Source organism: Myotis daubentonii, chromosome 2 (assembly GCF_963259705.1).
Source record: "Myotis daubentonii chromosome 2, mMyoDau2.1, whole genome shotgun sequence".
Lineage (NCBI taxonomy): Eukaryota > Metazoa > Chordata > Mammalia > Chiroptera > Vespertilionidae > Myotis > Myotis daubentonii.
Window position 1 is genome coordinate 53,667,409 of NC_081841.1, and position 16,026 is coordinate 53,683,434.

At 53.2% G+C, this 16,026-nt stretch overlaps 3 protein-coding genes across 14 annotated transcripts in view; 1 reads left to right on the forward strand and 2 right to left on the reverse strand.

Moving 5' to 3' along the window:
* The first annotated feature begins 45 nt into the window (after positions 1–45).
* Positions 46–4,990, forward strand: TARBP2 (TARBP2 subunit of RISC loading complex). 4 transcript variants are annotated; one of them, XM_059683085.1, is made up of 9 exons: positions 46–237; positions 786–955; positions 1,693–1,795; positions 2,341–2,436; positions 2,965–3,037; positions 3,222–3,339; positions 3,655–3,782; positions 4,191–4,392; positions 4,556–4,990. In XM_059683085.1, the coding sequence occupies exons 1-9, from the start codon at positions 185–187 to the stop codon at positions 4,711–4,713; spliced, it is 1,101 nt and encodes a 366-aa protein (XP_059539068.1). In that variant the 5' UTR covers positions 46–184; the 3' UTR covers positions 4,714–4,990. The 4 variants fall into 4 exon arrangements, with proteins under 4 accessions (XP_059539068.1, XP_059539071.1, XP_059539070.1 ...); XM_059683087.1 differs by having other exon boundaries at positions 98–237; positions 791–955; XM_059683086.1 differs by lacking the exon at positions 46–237 and adding an exon at positions 333–484.
* A 243-nt stretch (positions 4,991–5,233) lies between these two features.
* Positions 5,234–9,139, reverse strand: NPFF (neuropeptide FF-amide peptide precursor). Its single transcript, XM_059683099.1, has 3 exons — positions 5,879–9,139; positions 5,551–5,672; positions 5,234–5,443 (listed from the first exon to the last, which is right to left on the reverse strand). Exons 1-3 carry the CDS (start codon positions 5,981–5,983, stop codon positions 5,326–5,328), a joined length of 345 nt encoding a protein of 114 aa, XP_059539082.1. The 5' UTR covers positions 5,984–9,139; the 3' UTR covers positions 5,234–5,325.
* A 147-nt stretch (positions 9,140–9,286) lies between these two features.
* The window catches only part of ATF7 (activating transcription factor 7), a 114,758-nt gene continuing 108,018 nt past the window's right edge, over positions 9,287–16,026 (reverse strand). For all 9 annotated transcript variants that reach the window (XM_059683053.1, XM_059683050.1, XM_059683048.1 and 6 more), the window contains one exon: positions 9,287–14,613. In XM_059683053.1, the coding sequence (XP_059539036.1) occupies positions 14,396–14,613 (218 nt within the window). In that variant the 3' untranslated portion in view covers positions 9,287–14,395. The remainder of the gene's footprint in view (positions 14,614–16,026) is intronic.

A 16,026-nucleotide genomic window follows, 5' to 3' on the forward strand; every position in this document is an offset into this window, starting at 1 on the left:
TAGCTCCCCTGCTGATGGAGACTCATAGAGTCGGGTGGGCGGGGGGACTCCATATCCCAGAATGCCCCACGGCGGGCCCGACCGGCCGCGACTCCGGGCTTGGCCCCGGCCCTAGGCTGTCGGCGGTGTATTGGGGCGCGTGGAGGCAGAAGTCACGGTGGCGCCCGCGGGGACGGAGGAGGGAATGAGTGAAGAGGAGCAGGGCTCCGGCACTACCACGGGCTGCGGGCTGCCCAGGTGAGCGGCCTTGCATCCATCACTGCAGGGCGAAGAGCGTGGCGCTGTGCGGAGGGGTAGCGGCGCGGCCCCAGCATGCACCTGGCCTGAGGGTTGTTCCCGGCAAGCACTGGGGTAGTGGGCCGTGGTTCCCGGCATTCACCCGAGCGGTGGCCACTGCCTCCAGCTCGAAATAGTTTGGGGCTGGTCCGGTTCCCAGACTGCACTGGGGCATTGGGCTTCATGCCCCCGACATTCAGTGCATTTGGTGGGTAACGGGTCTTGGCCGCACTGTGTTAGGGGACATGCACTTCTAACCTGCACTCGGGTACAGGATCCCCCGCCTTAACTGAGACAGGAACAGTGCATTCCCCGCTTGCCCTAGGGCAGTGGACCCTGCTTTCCCAGCCCGCACCTCTACACACTGCACCTAGCCTGTGACTGCTGTACTGCCTGGGGTCCCCTGGACCTTGTGACCCCCATAGTGTGCCTGGGTCTGATATAGCCGTGCTTGGCCAGGTGGGTGCAGAGAGGGGAGGTGTGATGAGGGTCTGTGCCCCTCCCCCCAGTATAGAGCAAATGCTGGCAGCCAACCCAGGCAAGACCCCGATCAGCCTTCTGCAGGAGTATGGGACCAGAATAGGGAAGACGCCCGTGTACGACCTTCTCAAAGCCGAGGGCCAAGCCCACCAGCCTAATTTCACCTTTCGGGTCACCGTTGGCGACACCAGCTGCACTGGTGAGGAAGGCGTGGGCCAGCCTCGCTGGGGTGTTCATTCACAGGGCCCCACTGGCTTTATTTCTTGGAGTCTCTTCACAGTCCTCCAAGAGCAGTGAGGGAGGGGGAGGTTTCAGGGGGAAAAGCCACCGACTGGATGGGACGAACAGGTCTGTGAGGAGGTGGGTAGGACTTGGGAGAGTTAGAGGAGCAAGCAAGATTGCCACAGTGATAGGGCCGGTCGTCAGCATCCGAGAGGAAAAGGAGATAAACCGAAATCTCAGCGAAGTTTGGGGAGTGAGTGTCAGCTGTGCTGGGCTCTGCAGCAGGTGCTTAATTCAATTCCTGTTTAGTCTAATCCAGTGATGTGGGTGGTATTCCCTCATGTTGACTAGGAGGAGACAGGCTCAGAGGGATTCAGTGACTGGTGCAAGGTCCCATTCTTAGTAAGTCAGAGCCAGGCTTTGACGCTAGAACCTACCTTATTTCTATTTTCCCAGCCATTTCTATTTACTGAGAGAAAGTGCTTCCCAAAGGAAAGTAAGGCAGAGAAAGAGTCTCCACCCAGGGTCTGAGCTCAGGAGCTCTCTGTCTGGCATGGCTTGATGTGGGGAGCTCACAGAACACTTCCAGCCTTGGTCAGGGGGAGGTCAGTGAGAAGGAGCTTGGTTGACTCGCTGTAGCTGTGAGGAGAGAGGCTGTGGGATGCTGGTTTCTCTTCCAGTGACCTCCAGTATTGCCCACGCCCCCTCTCTCAGGTCAGGGCCCCAGCAAGAAGGCAGCCAAGCACAAGGCAGCTGAGGTGGCCCTCAAACACCTCAAAGGGGGGAGCATGCTGGAGCCGGCCCTGGAGGACAGCAGGTGAGGGAGGAACAGCTGAGGCATCCTAGAGGCCCTGCCAGGAACCCAGGCCCCTGCTTCAGCCCCTTTGCCCAGTAGGCCTGACCTGGTGACACTTAGCCACCTTGACCTTCTCTTCCTGAGTTTCCTCTGGACCTGAGCAGGGTGCTTCCAGGGGGGAATGGCCAGCTCCACTGAGGGATTGTGGCTGTGGTTTGGGGTTCAGGCTAAGGAGGGAGAGGGGTGGAGGCTGAGGCTGGAGGGAGTTGCCTTCTCTGTCTAGCAAGATATCCTTTCCTCTTCTGCACTGAGGTTGGATTTTTTTGCTCCTATAGTTCTTGGGTAGAGAGACCCTCTTTCTCCTTTTCTCAGTCTTTTTGATCCAGTGTTTGGCAAGCAAAGGATCCCAGGAGGAAGAGCTGGTGGTTGAGCTTCCCCGAGTCTTTGACTCGAATGGGAAGGAGTTTCTTAGGGGATGAGCGGGTCAGGAGGACCTGGGTCCCCCGCCCTTTCCCTGTCCCCGCCCCACAAGGGTGTGAAGCAGAGGCTCCCTTCCCCTCGGGAAGTTCTTTTTCTCCCTTAGACTCTTCACTGCCTGAGGACGGTCCGGTTTTCACTGCTGCAGCGGCTGCTACTCCTGTTCCATCTGCTCTCCCAACCAGGTATCTTGTGTCTTCTGACTGCCTGAGGGGGGAGGAATGGGTCCTGGCTCCTGGCCCCCAGCCCTTGGCCCCGGGCTGGTCAGGCCTGAGGAAGTCTGAGAGTAAACAGAGGCTGGAGTAGTTGGGGACCAGAGTTTGAAGAATTTGCACCAGCTGGTAAGCTCTTGGGACAAGCGGTAATCAGTGATTTTAAATGGCCATGTGGATGATGTTTGACCCATGTTAAGGGTCTTGCAGGCCCCATTTTCTTCTGAGTTGGCCCCATGATCGTCCTGTGTTTGAGCCCCATCCGGTGCTTCCAGGGTCTGGATAGACAGCCCCTCTCCCACTGTCCTGGCGAGGTGATGATCGCATGTTCCAGAAAATTGAAGTGGGCCTGGGACCTGGAGGAGACCTCACTTGCAGGGGAGGGGGGAGGAAGGAGGCTGGAAGTTGGAGTGGGGGGAACCGAAACGAGGCTGAGGACTCCTGGGCTGCAGCAGAAGAAACTAGCCCCTCAGCTTTGGCCCTGGACCCCTTTTCCTTCAGGAGCCCCCCCATGGAGGTGCAGCCCGCTGTCTCCCCTCAGCAGTCTGAGTGCAACCCTGTTGGTGCTCTGCAGGTGTGCCCCCTCCTCATTTCCTGTGCATGCCTGTCCTCCCTTGCTCCAGGGGCCCTTCCTGAGGGCTTTTTTTCACCCCATTTATTCCTCTTCTGGTCTGGAATCTGAGGCTCCTAGGGTAGGAGGGAAAGGATGTTTGGACTCTTCTCACTCGGCCTGTCCACCCATATTTCTCCCTTCCAAGGAGCTGGTGGTGCAGAAGGGCTGGCGGTTGCCCGAGTACACGGTGACTCAGGAGTCTGGGCCAGCCCACCGCAAAGAGTTCACCATGACCTGCAGAGTGGAGCGCTTCGTTGAGATTGGTAACTGGGCAGAAGGGCGTTCTTGCAGCTCCTGTCCCCCAACACTCCAGTCCTGGCCACAGGCGGCGCCTGGGTTCTCTCTGCTACAGCCCCGCGCTTTTGGCTGAGACCCCAGCTTGGCTCCTTCCCCTTAGCTTCTTCCTTGCGCCCTGTCTTCCCCCCTCTCTGGCCAACCAGATTCTTAGGTGCCAGGCAGGTCCTGCGCTCCCCTTCCTAATCGGTATCTCTTTAGGGGACCCTCCACCCAGATTTGAGCCTGGTGGAAGCACCGAGTCTGTTGGGAGTTGTCATCCATAACCCTCTCCCCACGTGCAGGCAGTGGCACTTCCAAAAAGCTGGCAAAGCGGAACGCAGCCGCCAAAATGCTGCTGCGCGTGCACACGGTGCCTCTGGATGCCCGGGACGGGACTGAGGCAGAGCCTGACGACGATCACTTCTCCATTGTGAGTGGCTGGGGACCCTCCCTGCCAGGCCAGGGCACTGGGGACTCAGCTCTGTGACTCGGGAGTGAGCTTTCTGGGTCCCAGGCCTGCTTCTGTCCCTTTTCCTATGGGAGCCAGGATTCTTGGGGTTCTCGTTCAGCTTCAGCGGTTGGCCCACCTGGTGAGTGCCCTGGGGGAGCTGGTGCAGGCCAGGGGCCTGTAGGCTTTTGTTCCTGCAATGAGGCAGGCAGCTTGGCCGTCCAGTCCAGGGTCTGATAGGGATAGGGGGTCAAACGGGAATAGACTGAGGGGAGGCAGGCTGGAGGTACCATTCTTTGGGCTTGTCTCTCCTGGGACATTAAATGTCTCTTAAATGCCAGGGCCTCCCAGCCCAGTGCCGCATCTTCCTCACTGTTTTCATCTCATCAGGGTGTGGGCTCCCGCCTGGATGGACTTCGGAACCGGGGCCCCGGCTGCACCTGGGATTCCCTGCGCAATTCAGTGGGAGAGAAGATCCTGTCCCTCCGCAGCTGCTCCCTGGGCTCCTTAGGTGCCCTGGGCCCTGCCTGCTGCAGTGTCCTCAGCGAGCTGTCTGAGGAGCAGGCCTTCCATGTCAGCTACCTGGATATTGGTATGGCTAGTTGGGGGGCCGGGGGATGGTGGGGACTGGACCAGAGCAAGTACACATGGGTATAAGGAGTGGGGGGAGGCATGATGGCGGCACGGATCACAGCCCCCCACCCCGGTGCTGCCTCGCCACCCAACACTGCCTCCTCCTCTCTCTCGGTCTCCAGAGGAGTTGAGCCTGAGTGGGCTCTGCCAGTGCCTGGTGGAGCTGTCCACACAGCCGATCACCGTGTGTCACGGCTCTGCAGCCACCAGGGAGGCAGCTCGTGGCGAGGCTGCTCGCCGTGCCCTGCAGTACCTCAAGATCATGGCGGGCAGCAAGTAAAGCTCCAGCTGGACTCATGGACATACAGCCTCGCTCCCTGCTCTTCCTGCTCTCGGCCCAGGCCTCTGCCCAGCTCGGGTACCCTCTGGAGGTGCCATCTCTACCTCTGACACAGACTGCCTCCCCGCAGGCCGAGGAGGGCATGGGCCCAGGAGCCAGGGACCACAGTGCCTCAGTGGCCCAGGATCCGTCCTCATGTTACTGGTGGTGATGGAGGGGAATGACATCGGCCTGTCCCCTAGAGCCCAGAATAAATGTGCTGCTCCTCAGAACCTTACACCCTGATCTTCCTGTTCCCCTGAGTGGCTGATGGCAGTTTCGTGCCAGATCACCTCCCCTTTGCCTCCCCACCTTGTTCCGCACATGTCCCCGTGCTTGCTTTTCTGGTGGCGGGAGGCTGGGTGCAGTGACTTCTGGGAACCCCATCACCTGTGTTTCTGGAGAGTTTGGTGGAGATGGACTGTGGTTCTTGTCATGGGCTCCCGCCCAGCCCCATCAAGTCTTAGACACAGACACCTGATTCAGAAGCCAGGCAGCTTTATTTGGGGGGGGGGGGGGATATATGGCACTTTGGGTGTGGGCCTTGCATGCAGATGGATCAAGAGATGAATGTCACTTCTTCCCAAAGCGCTGAGGGGCAGCCAGACTCCAGAACGGGGCGCTCAGCCCCTCCCCAGCTCGGGTAATCAGCCGGTCGTTGCTCCCGGAGCTCTGGGTATTTCTGCCAAACCTTAGGAGAGATCCATCTTCAGCTGTAGGTCCTTCCAGTCCCTTCTCTAGCCCCCTCCCTCAACCCTCCCCTGGCCCCTGCCTTGCCTGTGTCCCTCTCAGACTCACCTTTGGGGCTGAAACGGGAAGGCTGGGCTCCGGCCGGGTCGCTGCATGGCCTGGAGCAGGGAGAGTAAGAGTGACGCAGGGGCCTCGGCATCCTGTGGCGTGCGGGGTCCGGTGTCTTCCTCCTGTGGCACAGGCACATCCAGCAGGGAATATGGGCAAAGACTGGACGTTCAGGTCAGTAGGGGAAGGAGTGGCTTCCAGTGACAAGTTGTAGGAGGCTGAGTAGCCATTTCTTCAAAGGAAGACTCTGCCAAGTGTTTGAACCTAGAGCACAAGTCCCATGCTGAGGTAGAGAGGAAAAGTGACGTGGGGAGGGGCACTAACTTACCACGAAGATGTGATCTCCACCCTGGCCCCCTGGTCCTTCAGCGTGGCCCCAGTCTGTTATTAAAAGCAGCACCAGCAGTAGCACTGCTGCCTGCCTGGAATCCATGCTGTCATCTGCCTTCCTCCGGCCACATCTGCCTCTTATACCTGCTGTCCCCCTGCCCGCCACCCCCACCGCAGCTGGAGGGGGAATCTAGAGCAGACAATGGAAATGCACGGCCCCATTAAGAGCCCCTGAGATCCCCTCCCATGGCCCCTCCGGGACTTCCTGCTCTCAGCCTCCGGCCCTAGCCCCTAAGCCTGGAATTACAGACTTTATTAGATGCATAAATCCTGTCTCCAGAGCTTGAGAAGCATCATTAATTGCAGATGCTTTGTCAGCGCCAGGCCCTGGGGGACCTTTAAGAACCCCCAATCCCTCAACAGGTTGGAGAGCTCCAATTGATCACCTCCTCCTCTCTTCTAACTTGTAGAATAAAAGCATAAATAAAGCCCTGTCAGGAAGGGCTAGGTATTGTGTCCTGGAACAGAGGGAGTGGGGAGAAGAGTTAGGGTCAGAGGTGGCCGGGATGACCCAGCCAGGGTCCCTCCCCTCATGGCTGCAGCCAGGGTCACCCAGCCCATCCACACCCCTGCATATGTGCCTCTTAGAGCCACTACTCTGAGATTTGCCTGTGGATAGGAAAACGACATGCAGAAGGGGACAAAACGAAAGTGGGGAGCTCACAGAGTGGGGATTGCTTCAAATCTTTGTAGACGGACCCCCTCCTCACTAGAGGGCAACTGCTTGCTTAGGACCTGCCTCACCTGGGGCTCGGGAGCCATCCCCGCAGCTGAGGCACTGCTGCCACCCTGTGGCCACAGCTCCACATTGTCAGGCCCAGCCATTTCCTTTTCTGGACTAGAGCTCTTTGAAGGACCAGGTGGATGGAGGTGCCTAGGGCCCTGACTCTATGGAGTTCCAGACAGGCAGGGGCAGAATCCAGGGGCGGGACTATGATTTTGTCCACTTCGCTCTAGTCACCCCGCCTCCGCCTGGCTCTGACCTACTGGGGCGCGAGACTAGAATCCAGCCTTGGGAAATACCTGCTTCTCAGGAAGGGGTCCTTCAAGTCACCTGGTGCCCTTTCCCTTCCGATCCTAGGATCCCCCCCCCCCCCCAATAGTTCTGCCCCATCCTGGAGAGGTGCCATGATGTAAGGAGCCTGTGCCCGGCCTTGGCAGCTGTCTACCTCTGACCTGCAGTTTCTTCACCCAGAACACGGCGACATGAAGAACTGCTTCCTAGGACGAGCATTATCTGAGCTACTTCTGCTCATCCTTCGAGTAGAGGATCTGACAGAGCAAGCGTCCTCAGAACCTTAGGTGTGAGGAGCTGACACACCCGAGTCCCGGGAACTTACCATCTCCTGGGTCTTCGCAGATGTGTCCTTGCACTGAGCTGGTTTCCGTCTCCTTGTGGCCTCCACCAGAGGGTCTTAGTTTTGCCTCTTAAGTCTCACAGATCATCTCTCCATTCTTTCATGTATGCAAGCCTTTCACAGGTTTGAAGACATTTCATTCTTCTACTCTATAGTCTTTTTTTGTTCAAGGGGAGGCGTCTCTCTTTAAAGTAAGGCATTTGTAAACCAACATGTACTTTGGGCAGGTAGATTAGATCAGGTTTTGATCTGGATGCTCCAGATACGACGTTTCAATGAAAGCAGCCTAAGCTAGGGGACCTTTCTGTGAGCTTGTCTCATGCTGGTCCCAAGCACAGAACCTGGCATTCACCACTGCATCTTGCAGTTCCACCACTTCTTAAAGGGGAGAATTAAGACCATAGGTAGATGGTTCTTCTGTGGGAAATGGATCTGGCCCCAAAGAAGTCCAGAGCAGAGTGGGGGGAGCACTGCAAAGAGCAGGTCTGGGGTCCGACGGAATTCAATTTTAATCCCAGCTCTTGGCACTTCACTGTGTGCCTTGGGGAAATGTCTTAACCTCACTTCATCATCAATAAAATGAGGCAACTACTCCTATTATCAAGAGATTGCTATGAACAGTAAGTGATGCAAAGCATCTAGCTCTCCATTTAGCACAGAGCAGGCACTCAATGTTTACCACCCTGCTGCTTCCCCTCTATTTCTCTGATCACCAAGCACACCACTATCTGAGCTGAGGCTACAAGAAGAAATGAGCTGATCTAGCTGGCTTCCTATGTTCAGGATGGAGGTGACTGGTCTCCTGTGGTTAGTAGTTGGAATGGGTTGATTCTGCTCTCATGGGAAACTGCCCTGCCTTCAGAGTCTCATCCCAACCCTCCCAAACCTCTTCATCTTGGCTTCAGGATCTGGCTTTCGGCAACTTCCTTTCTGACCCTTCTCTGGCCCTCCATGTGTTCCTGACCACAACACAATGAAGACCACGACTGCCTTTCCTACTTCTAAGTTAGGAGACTCAGTCTCCCCATTTGTGTCAATTAATCCCGACATCAGCCACAGTTTCTTTGAAAATTCCTCTCCTATTGGGAAACCCAGAGACACCTGCCATCTCCTGGTCAAGTTCTTCAGCCTGGCTCACTCTCCGCGCTTGTGATAGTTACTAAGGAATACACCGATCCAATTAGTAGTGACTGCCCTACACCTCCATACTCCATATGGTTCCTAGGCATTACCTCTTGTTCTTTCTTTTCTTTTTCTTTAGTATGTTTTTACTGATTTTAGAGAGAGAGAGGAGAGAAACAGAGAGAGATAGAAAACGTTGATCGGCTGCCTCTTGCACCCCCCTCACTGTGAGCCCACACCCACAACCCGGGCATGTGCCCTGACCAGGAATCGAACCGGAGACCTCTTGGTGCATGAGGTGATACTCAACCAACTGAGCCACACTGGCCAGTGCTACCTGTTTTTCTTGAGAACTCTCTTACCTGCTCTCTAAGCAACGCCGGCCCCCCCAGTGCACATAGAATTTATACAATCATAGAAAGGTTCTCTTCTGGTCTCTGTGCATTCCCCCGTCATGTTGGAAACTTCTTGAAGATAGGGCTTATTTTTGTTGTTTTAAAAAAATTGTTGGGGTTGGGGGGTGGGTACAAAACACTGAAAGGTGAGAGGACACTTGCTTTTCAAACACCAACTCATCGGCCATCCACAAAGCACACACCTCCTCTAGCGAGTGCTCCCATGATGCTCTGGGCCCTGCCCCCAGGGCAGCGCACAGATCCGAGCCCTGCCTTGGGTTGTGATGTATTTATATAAGCCACCACCTTCTCTAGACTGTGTTTTCACTGCGTAAAAAGGAAGGGTAAGAATCCCCGCTCCTTCTGTTTTAAGAAATGGGAAAATGAGGAAGATCAGACGTGAAAGCACAATGAGTCCCCAGGAAGTGAGTGGGACTTGTAGATCAGAGGATCGAAACATCAGACATAACAGTGGTTCTCTCGAGAGTTTAATGTTATATTTGCAGCATAAATAAGGCACAATATATGTCAGGGCAAGGGAGAGGGGGAGGCCTGGCTGGGTAGCTGCGGAGTGGCAAGGGGAAGGGAAGAAGGGACGGGGAGGGAGAACGGAGCGAAGCCTCTGCCTCAGCCCGTCCGGGGGATTGTGAGCCTGCTCACAGGGGCCATGCTGAATGGGGAGGAGGGGAGAGGGAGACCATGGTTTTGTAACAAAATAGCCTGTAGCACTGCATGCTCCCACCTGTCAAAGACCACCACTGGGGAGACTCAGACCCCCCAGTGGAGTTCCTTGATGAGATGGAGAGGTTCTGCTACATGTCGAAGATATACAGATGAGCAGAGATATAACCATAGATACACACTGCTTTCTTTTCAACAGATACTATATCAGGAGGCTGCAGCATCTGCTGCTGGGGCTGGAGGCTCGTCTCCCTGCCTGAAGGGGTATGTGTGTGTGAGAACTGAACAGCTAAACTCCAGCTGGTCCTTCCTGTAACGGAGTGTGGAGTGACCAGTCTGCAAGGGAATATGGGACAACACCTGCCCAGACCGATGCAGGACAGGGTTTAGGGATAAGTAGGATGAAGACAAACCTAGATTTCAAGATGAATGATGTGGTTGTTGTTTTAATGGGGGTGAAGAGAAGGACTGGAGGAAATGGAAAAATACATATGTTCATGCTAAGGCAGAGGATGGTACTCATAGTCTTGACCTCCTACAAGAACTTCCGAGCTTGCTCTGAGGGTGGTTCTCAGACTTCAGTGTGATAAGAACCACCCGGAGTGCTTGTTAGAGCCCATCCCCAGGGTTTCTGATTCAACAGGTCAGGGGTGGGGCCCAAATGTGCATTTCTCACAAGTTCCCAGACGCTGGTGCTGCTTGTCCTGGCCCATGTGCTGAGAACCATCGCCCGAAGGGAAAGTCAATGAAACCAGTGCTCATAGCCATTTCTTACAGCTACAACCTCACTCTCCAGTAGCAGCTGATGCCGGTAAGATATCTGTGCTACCAGCCCCCATTAAAAACCAACCCTACCAGCTACAATACAAACCTGCCTCTACAAAGGACATAAGCTGCCTTAACCTTCCCTACTCTCCCCAGCCTTTTCTCATTCTTTTCCCAAAAAGAGATGAAGTGGTACAAAGTGTGGGAATGGTGGCCAGCAGCCACCTATGCTCATTCCAGCTGGGTCAGCACCCTGGGAGGGGGGGATTTGTGTCTGTGTGCACATGTGTGTTGTAAACAGAAACAGAGAATCAGTTCTGTACTCTGAGGGGAGATTAAGGTGTGGGAGGTTGAGGATCCTCACTTATCTTATTCCTCCCTCCGCCCCTGTCAAACAAAAGTCTAAAGAAAGCATAAAGAGCACATCAACAAAGGCATATGTGATACAGCTAGAAGGACTGGATTCTAAACAGACTGGTTATGAAATAAAAAACAATACTTTTCCTTCCTGTGTATACAATGTACAATACTAACGGGAAATAATGACATGGGGATGGAAAGGAAGTTCTGAAAGAAAGGGAGAGCTTCTGGGGGGAGGGCTGTCTCAGGGTAGCACCTTTAATGGAGCCTCTCAGTGTGGGACACGGGCCTCAGGAGCCGGAGGAGAACACCTCGGGTCTGCTTGGTGGGCAGGCTGTAAACAGGCCCGGTTAGGACGAAGCACCCCGTCTAGGAGGTGGTGCTGGAGGGCAGGGAATCAGGAAAGGAGCCAAGAACAGCACAACAGGCACAGGAGGCAACAAGGTGAGGTTCAGTTAGGTCACCTCTTTTACCACCACTGAGAGTAGATGGTCTAGTCTTAGGGCCAAGAAGAGGAGGAAAGCTGAAGGAGCCAGACCTGGGTTACACAACCACCAGGGGGAGAGTCAGTAAAGAAGCGCCTGCCCTCCCCGTCTCTATAGCTGTGGGGAAGCTTCTCAGGCTTTGCAGCTCTAAGCCTGCTTTCAAGGAAATGGGCAGAAGCCTGCACACCACGCCCGGTTCTGGCCCCTTTCTCTAGGTCAGGGGTGGGGAACCTTTTTCCTACCAAGGGCCATTTGGGTACGTATAACATCATTCAAGGGTGATAAAAATTATTAACTTAAAAAAATTAGCCATCTATTATCTGGTCAAACATTTAATTAACTCACCCCTAACGCCTTGCCAGGTCCAGACCAAATGATCCCGTGGGCCTTAAGTGGCCTGCATGCCAGACGTTCCCCACCCCTGCTTTCTGGCCTTGCATGTCTAGCAGCTATGTCTTTGGAGTGAAGTGAGAGGCCTAGTCCTGTGTTCACTTGGAAGAGTCCTAGGGTCCACACCCAGCTCCTTTCAGAAATGTCTTCCCTTGGCTCCCTAGGCAACCTGAAAAGGGCTAAGTAACACCCTCCATGATGTTTGGTTCTGGTCCAGATGAGTCTGGAAGGCAACGAGCAGGGAAGAGTGGCCACATGGCTGGCAGCAAGGACAAGGTCGGTAACATTCCCCTTGATATAAGAGAGGCGTCACGGTAAGCAATTGCTCTGTCTTCTTAGTGAGACTGAGGACCACTGAAGAGCTGTCTGGAGGCTTGTCCTGCCCCTTCCTCAAGTCACTGCTGCTTTTCTACTGAGGGTCTGTCAATGCCCCTCCTATAGGTCCCCAGTGCTAACTTCCCACTGATGAAAATGCGATTAGACATGGGGTTAATTAAGGAACGAGCTGAGACCCTCTACGTAAATGAGCCATCCTACGCAGGGGCAGATGGCAGGACAGCCTCCTCCAGCGCCCAGCAGCGAGGCAGGGCCTGTGTGAGAGTCTTCACTTGAAACACACTTGACTGAAGGGGAAGAAAATAGTGAAAGGTCTTACGAAGGCTCCTTAGGAGCCATAAACTCAGTCAAGCTTAAGGGCAAGGCTGCTGGTGGGAAATCAATAGAATAAAAAACTGAAGCAAACTAAAGCAGAAGAGTCTGGGAGCAGCGTCTGAGAGCCCTGAGCACGAGTTATGGCTGTGAATTTTACAGGCGAGTGGAGTCCCCGGAGGCGGAAACCTGCATCCTGACCATCTGCCATGCCATTTGCTAATCTGAGTCACCTCAGGGGCTGTTCCTGCTGGGTCCCGGGTGGTAGAGGATGAGAAAACCACGTTTCTCTCCTTTCTCTTCACCAGGTGTGGCTTGTTCAGCACCGGCTCTGAAAGGGGAAATTAAAAACAATGCAGTAGAACATGTCACCTGACTGGCTTACCAGTTTATCACTGAGGAGATGGCAATCTTGTAGCTTAGAACATTTCCTCGTTCCCCTATGCCAGCCAATTTTGGAAGACAAAATAACAAAGGAAGTTGGGAGTTATCTGTACGGATGTTTAAGATGGAGGTAGAGAGATGGAGAAAAGGACATTCTTGGCTTTGGCAGATGGCGGAAGGTGGCTCTGGGACAATTGGAAGGGTTTCATACTGAAGAGCTACTAAAGCTGACGTACCTATCCACAGGCCCCTGGCTTTGGATTGCTTCCTATGGACTGGTAGAAATTGCATAGTTCAGAGCCAAAGGAAGATGAGAAGTCTTCATGGGGAAGAAAGAGAGACCAGAGGGATGAATTTCTTCCTCTGTAACCCAACTTTTCAAAGTGAGAATGGCTGAGAGCAATAGTCACCGATTTCCCAGGCAGGCTGGACCTTTCAACAAGCAGGGTTCTTCTGCTGAGATCAGTACTGCACCTGCGCCCCCCCCCCCCCCCGCAACCTCCCCCATCCAACCTTGTACTCAGAAGCCCTCTCAGGACCCAGGCTATGATGCCTGAGTCCTGGGGGTTGGCCTATGGAGAAGCACTGCATCCAGGGGGCAAAAATCAGAAAAGAGCTGAAGAGAGACCTAGTGGCCAGGCTACGAGCTAAAAGAGAAAGAAGGTAGATCCAGAGGGCGTGGGACACTTGTGAACACAAGACCCTAGCTCAGAGAAGAAGACAGATGTGTGAGGCTGAGACGGGGGAAAGTGAGGGACAGCCTCCCTGGGCTGCATCTGAACCAGCCGTGGAAGAGAGAGGCATTAATGTGGACAGGAGAACGAAGAGGGAGAGGCAGAAGCGGAAAGCTGACCAAAAGGAATATGTATGCTTTGGTCAGACAACTCTTGTACAACACAAAGAATCCCTCCATTAACCTGATGGAACAAGATTTCCTGCCTGACCTGATGATTAGACTGAAGGATGGAGCAGGGAGGGGAGGAGTCAGCCAGTCAGATCCTGGCTCTTCCCCTTTTCACTACCAAGCCATATCTAATAAGGCCACCAGGTGAGATTGCAAGGCTTAGTGGGAAGTAGAAAAGAGTCCACCACTACAGTGGGAAAACTCAAGAGACAAAATGTGGTATCCAAATAGCTCTGGAAATAGATTAAAAAGGACTAGAACTCTTGGGGTTTTGTTTCTTTTTCCTTTTTTTGGTTTTTGTTTGTTTGTTTTGGTAGAAGATAGGGAGAAGGGCTAAAGTTTATGGAAGAGCTGGAAAAAATATTGCTACTTCATACATCAAAGGTAACTTTACAATCTCCTTAAGTGAGTATTTTGACTAGAATTTTGGATGAGTAAAAAGGGATATAAGCAGCTACTGGGACACAATGTCCTGAGCCCATGAGGGGGCTGGAGATGGGTTAGCAGGTGATACTCCATCAATTCTGGCTCTCTCTAGCAGGTAGTGACATGCTGCTAAGGAACAAGAAGGTAACAGTTATGGCTTATTGGGAAGAGAGGAAACTGGGAAACCTGAAACCTGGAAGTGCAAGGGTTAGTGTTAAAAGAGAGAAGCACAGGTGCGTGGGCAAGGGTGACTGACTGTTCAGACCATCTGGAAGGGCCTTTGGCTGTGAGGACATCAGAAACCCCCGCTCAGGGGATGATCTATGTGGCTCTGGGGCTGGGAGGCTCCTAGTACAGGTGTCAACGTACACAACCATGTGGCTGAAGAGAAAAGCCCCACATCTGTCCTTTACTCACAACACACAGTCCCCTCCCCATACTGCCATGTCCAGGACAGATGGGAGGGGATAAGGTGACATCTTTCTTGGCTCTTGAATGGGCGAGCTCTGGCTGGGGACCTCTCCGCCCGGGGAGGCATCATCTGCCCGCAGACTGGGACTGTGGAGTCATAATCACATGCGACTGTATCGGCATGCTCAGTTCTGTCCTTTGGCTGGCCATCTGAGTGAGGACTGAGGTGGCCACAGCTTCAGCTGCAGAGCGAACGCTGAGGCCGTTGCTGGGTGCGGTGGCTGAGCTGTGCTGGATCACAGGGGCTGGAGAACCCGTCGGCTCCGAGCTTTCCTTGGGGCTTTCTGCCAGGGAAGGAGGGCAAATAGAGAGCAAGTGGTTAGAAAACAGAATGGGGAACAGGCGAGACTACCTTTTGCCACAATTCTAAAGCAGGCCAAAGGAAAAGGAAGCCTATCTTTTTTTTGTTTGGGGAGAAACTTCCCAGAATCTTGGCTTCTAAGCTGTGAATGAGCTAGGAAGCAGTAAGCCGTGAGAAGGGAAATAAAAACTAAACAAGTTAACCTACCTATTCCAATAAAGCGAATCCCCAACATGCTAATTACACTGTCTGGCTTCTAGGTCTCTGTATGCAGTTCATTACCCTACTGCAGTGGTCGGCAAACTGCGGCTTGGCAAACCATGGCTCGCAAGCCAGATGCGGCTCTTTGGCCCCTTGAGTGTGGCTCTTCCACAAAATACCAACTTCTGCACATGGGCCACGAAGTTTCAATCGCACTGTCTGCGCGCGCCTGCACGTGGTATTTTGTCCAAGAGCCACGCTCAAGGGGCCAAAGAGCTGCATGTGGCTCGCGAGCCTCGGTTTGCTGACCACGGCCCTACTGGAACAGTCTTCTTAGTCATGTTTTTAAAGGTGATTTTTGTTGTTTTTGTTAATTCTCACCCGAGGATACTTTTTCCATTGGTTTTTTTAGAGAGAGTGGAAGGGAGAGTGAAACATTGATGTGAGAGACACACATTAATTGGTTGTCTCCTGCACACACCAGGACCAGGTACGTGCCCTTGACCAGGAGCTGAAGCTGGGACGCTTCGTGCATGGGTTAATGCTCTAACCACTGAACAACCCAGCCAGGATTAAAGGTGACTTAAAATAGCTTTATTTTTAGGTATCCTTTCTGATTAATTCACACAGGAACCGAATCATTCCGTTCTTTTTTATATTCCTTTAGCATGTATTGCACAATAGGTAAGCCTAATAAATATCAAACTACAATCAAATAATGTCATAAATAATTAGTCCTTGGCCAAGGTTCACTTAACACAACAAACCCCAAAGAGTTTACCCTCCAAGCTATTACTTAGCTAGGTATTACCGATTTAAAATATTTACGATGAGTTTTGCCACTCCACCTAACGTAACAATAACATTTCACTAAATACAAATATCTGAACTGCATACTGATAACTCCATGTTGCTCATCAGTCAAGGAGCTTTCTTAAATGGCAGACAGCCTCGACGGCTGCTTAAATAGAGATGTGTGGAATGAGGGAAAACTTCCAATAGTTAGTCTACTTTTGACCTGAAGAATGCCTGAGTCTTCTTTTAGAATCTGTGAAGCCTTCTTTGTTGCACTCAGGAAAGTAACTATCTCACTGCTTGTGCTTTCAGAGCACACATTCATTTATTCATCACAAATTTACTGAGCATCATCCATGCCAGACACTGGGGTACATAAAGAATAAAACGGTAGCCCTGT

Excerpts from the sequence above, each read along its gene's own strand:
- TARBP2 (XM_059683085.1), top strand. The coding sequence starts at position 185 with ATGAGTGAAGAGGAGCAGGGCTCCGGCACTACCACGGGCTGCGGGCTG. Across the intron at positions 1,796-2,340 it reads CCGGCCCTGGAGGACAGCAG|TTCTTTTTCTCCCTTAGACT; the intron begins GTGAGGGAGGAA and ends CCCCTCGGGAAG. Across the intron at positions 3,038-3,221 it reads ACCCTGTTGGTGCTCTGCAG|GAGCTGGTGGTGCAGAAGGG; the intron begins GTGTGCCCCCTC and ends CTCCCTTCCAAG.
- NPFF (XM_059683099.1), bottom strand. The coding sequence starts at position 5,983 with ATGGATTCCAGGCAGGCAGCAGTGCTACTGCTGGTGCTGCTTTTAATA. Across the intron at positions 5,673-5,878 it reads GTGGAGATCACATCTTCGTG|GAGGAAGACACCGGACCCCG; the intron begins GTAAGTTAGTGC and ends CCTGTGCCACAG. Across the intron at positions 5,444-5,550 it reads TTCCCGTTTCAGCCCCAAAG|GTTTGGCAGAAATACCCAGA; the intron begins GTGAGTCTGAGA and ends ATCTCTCCTAAG.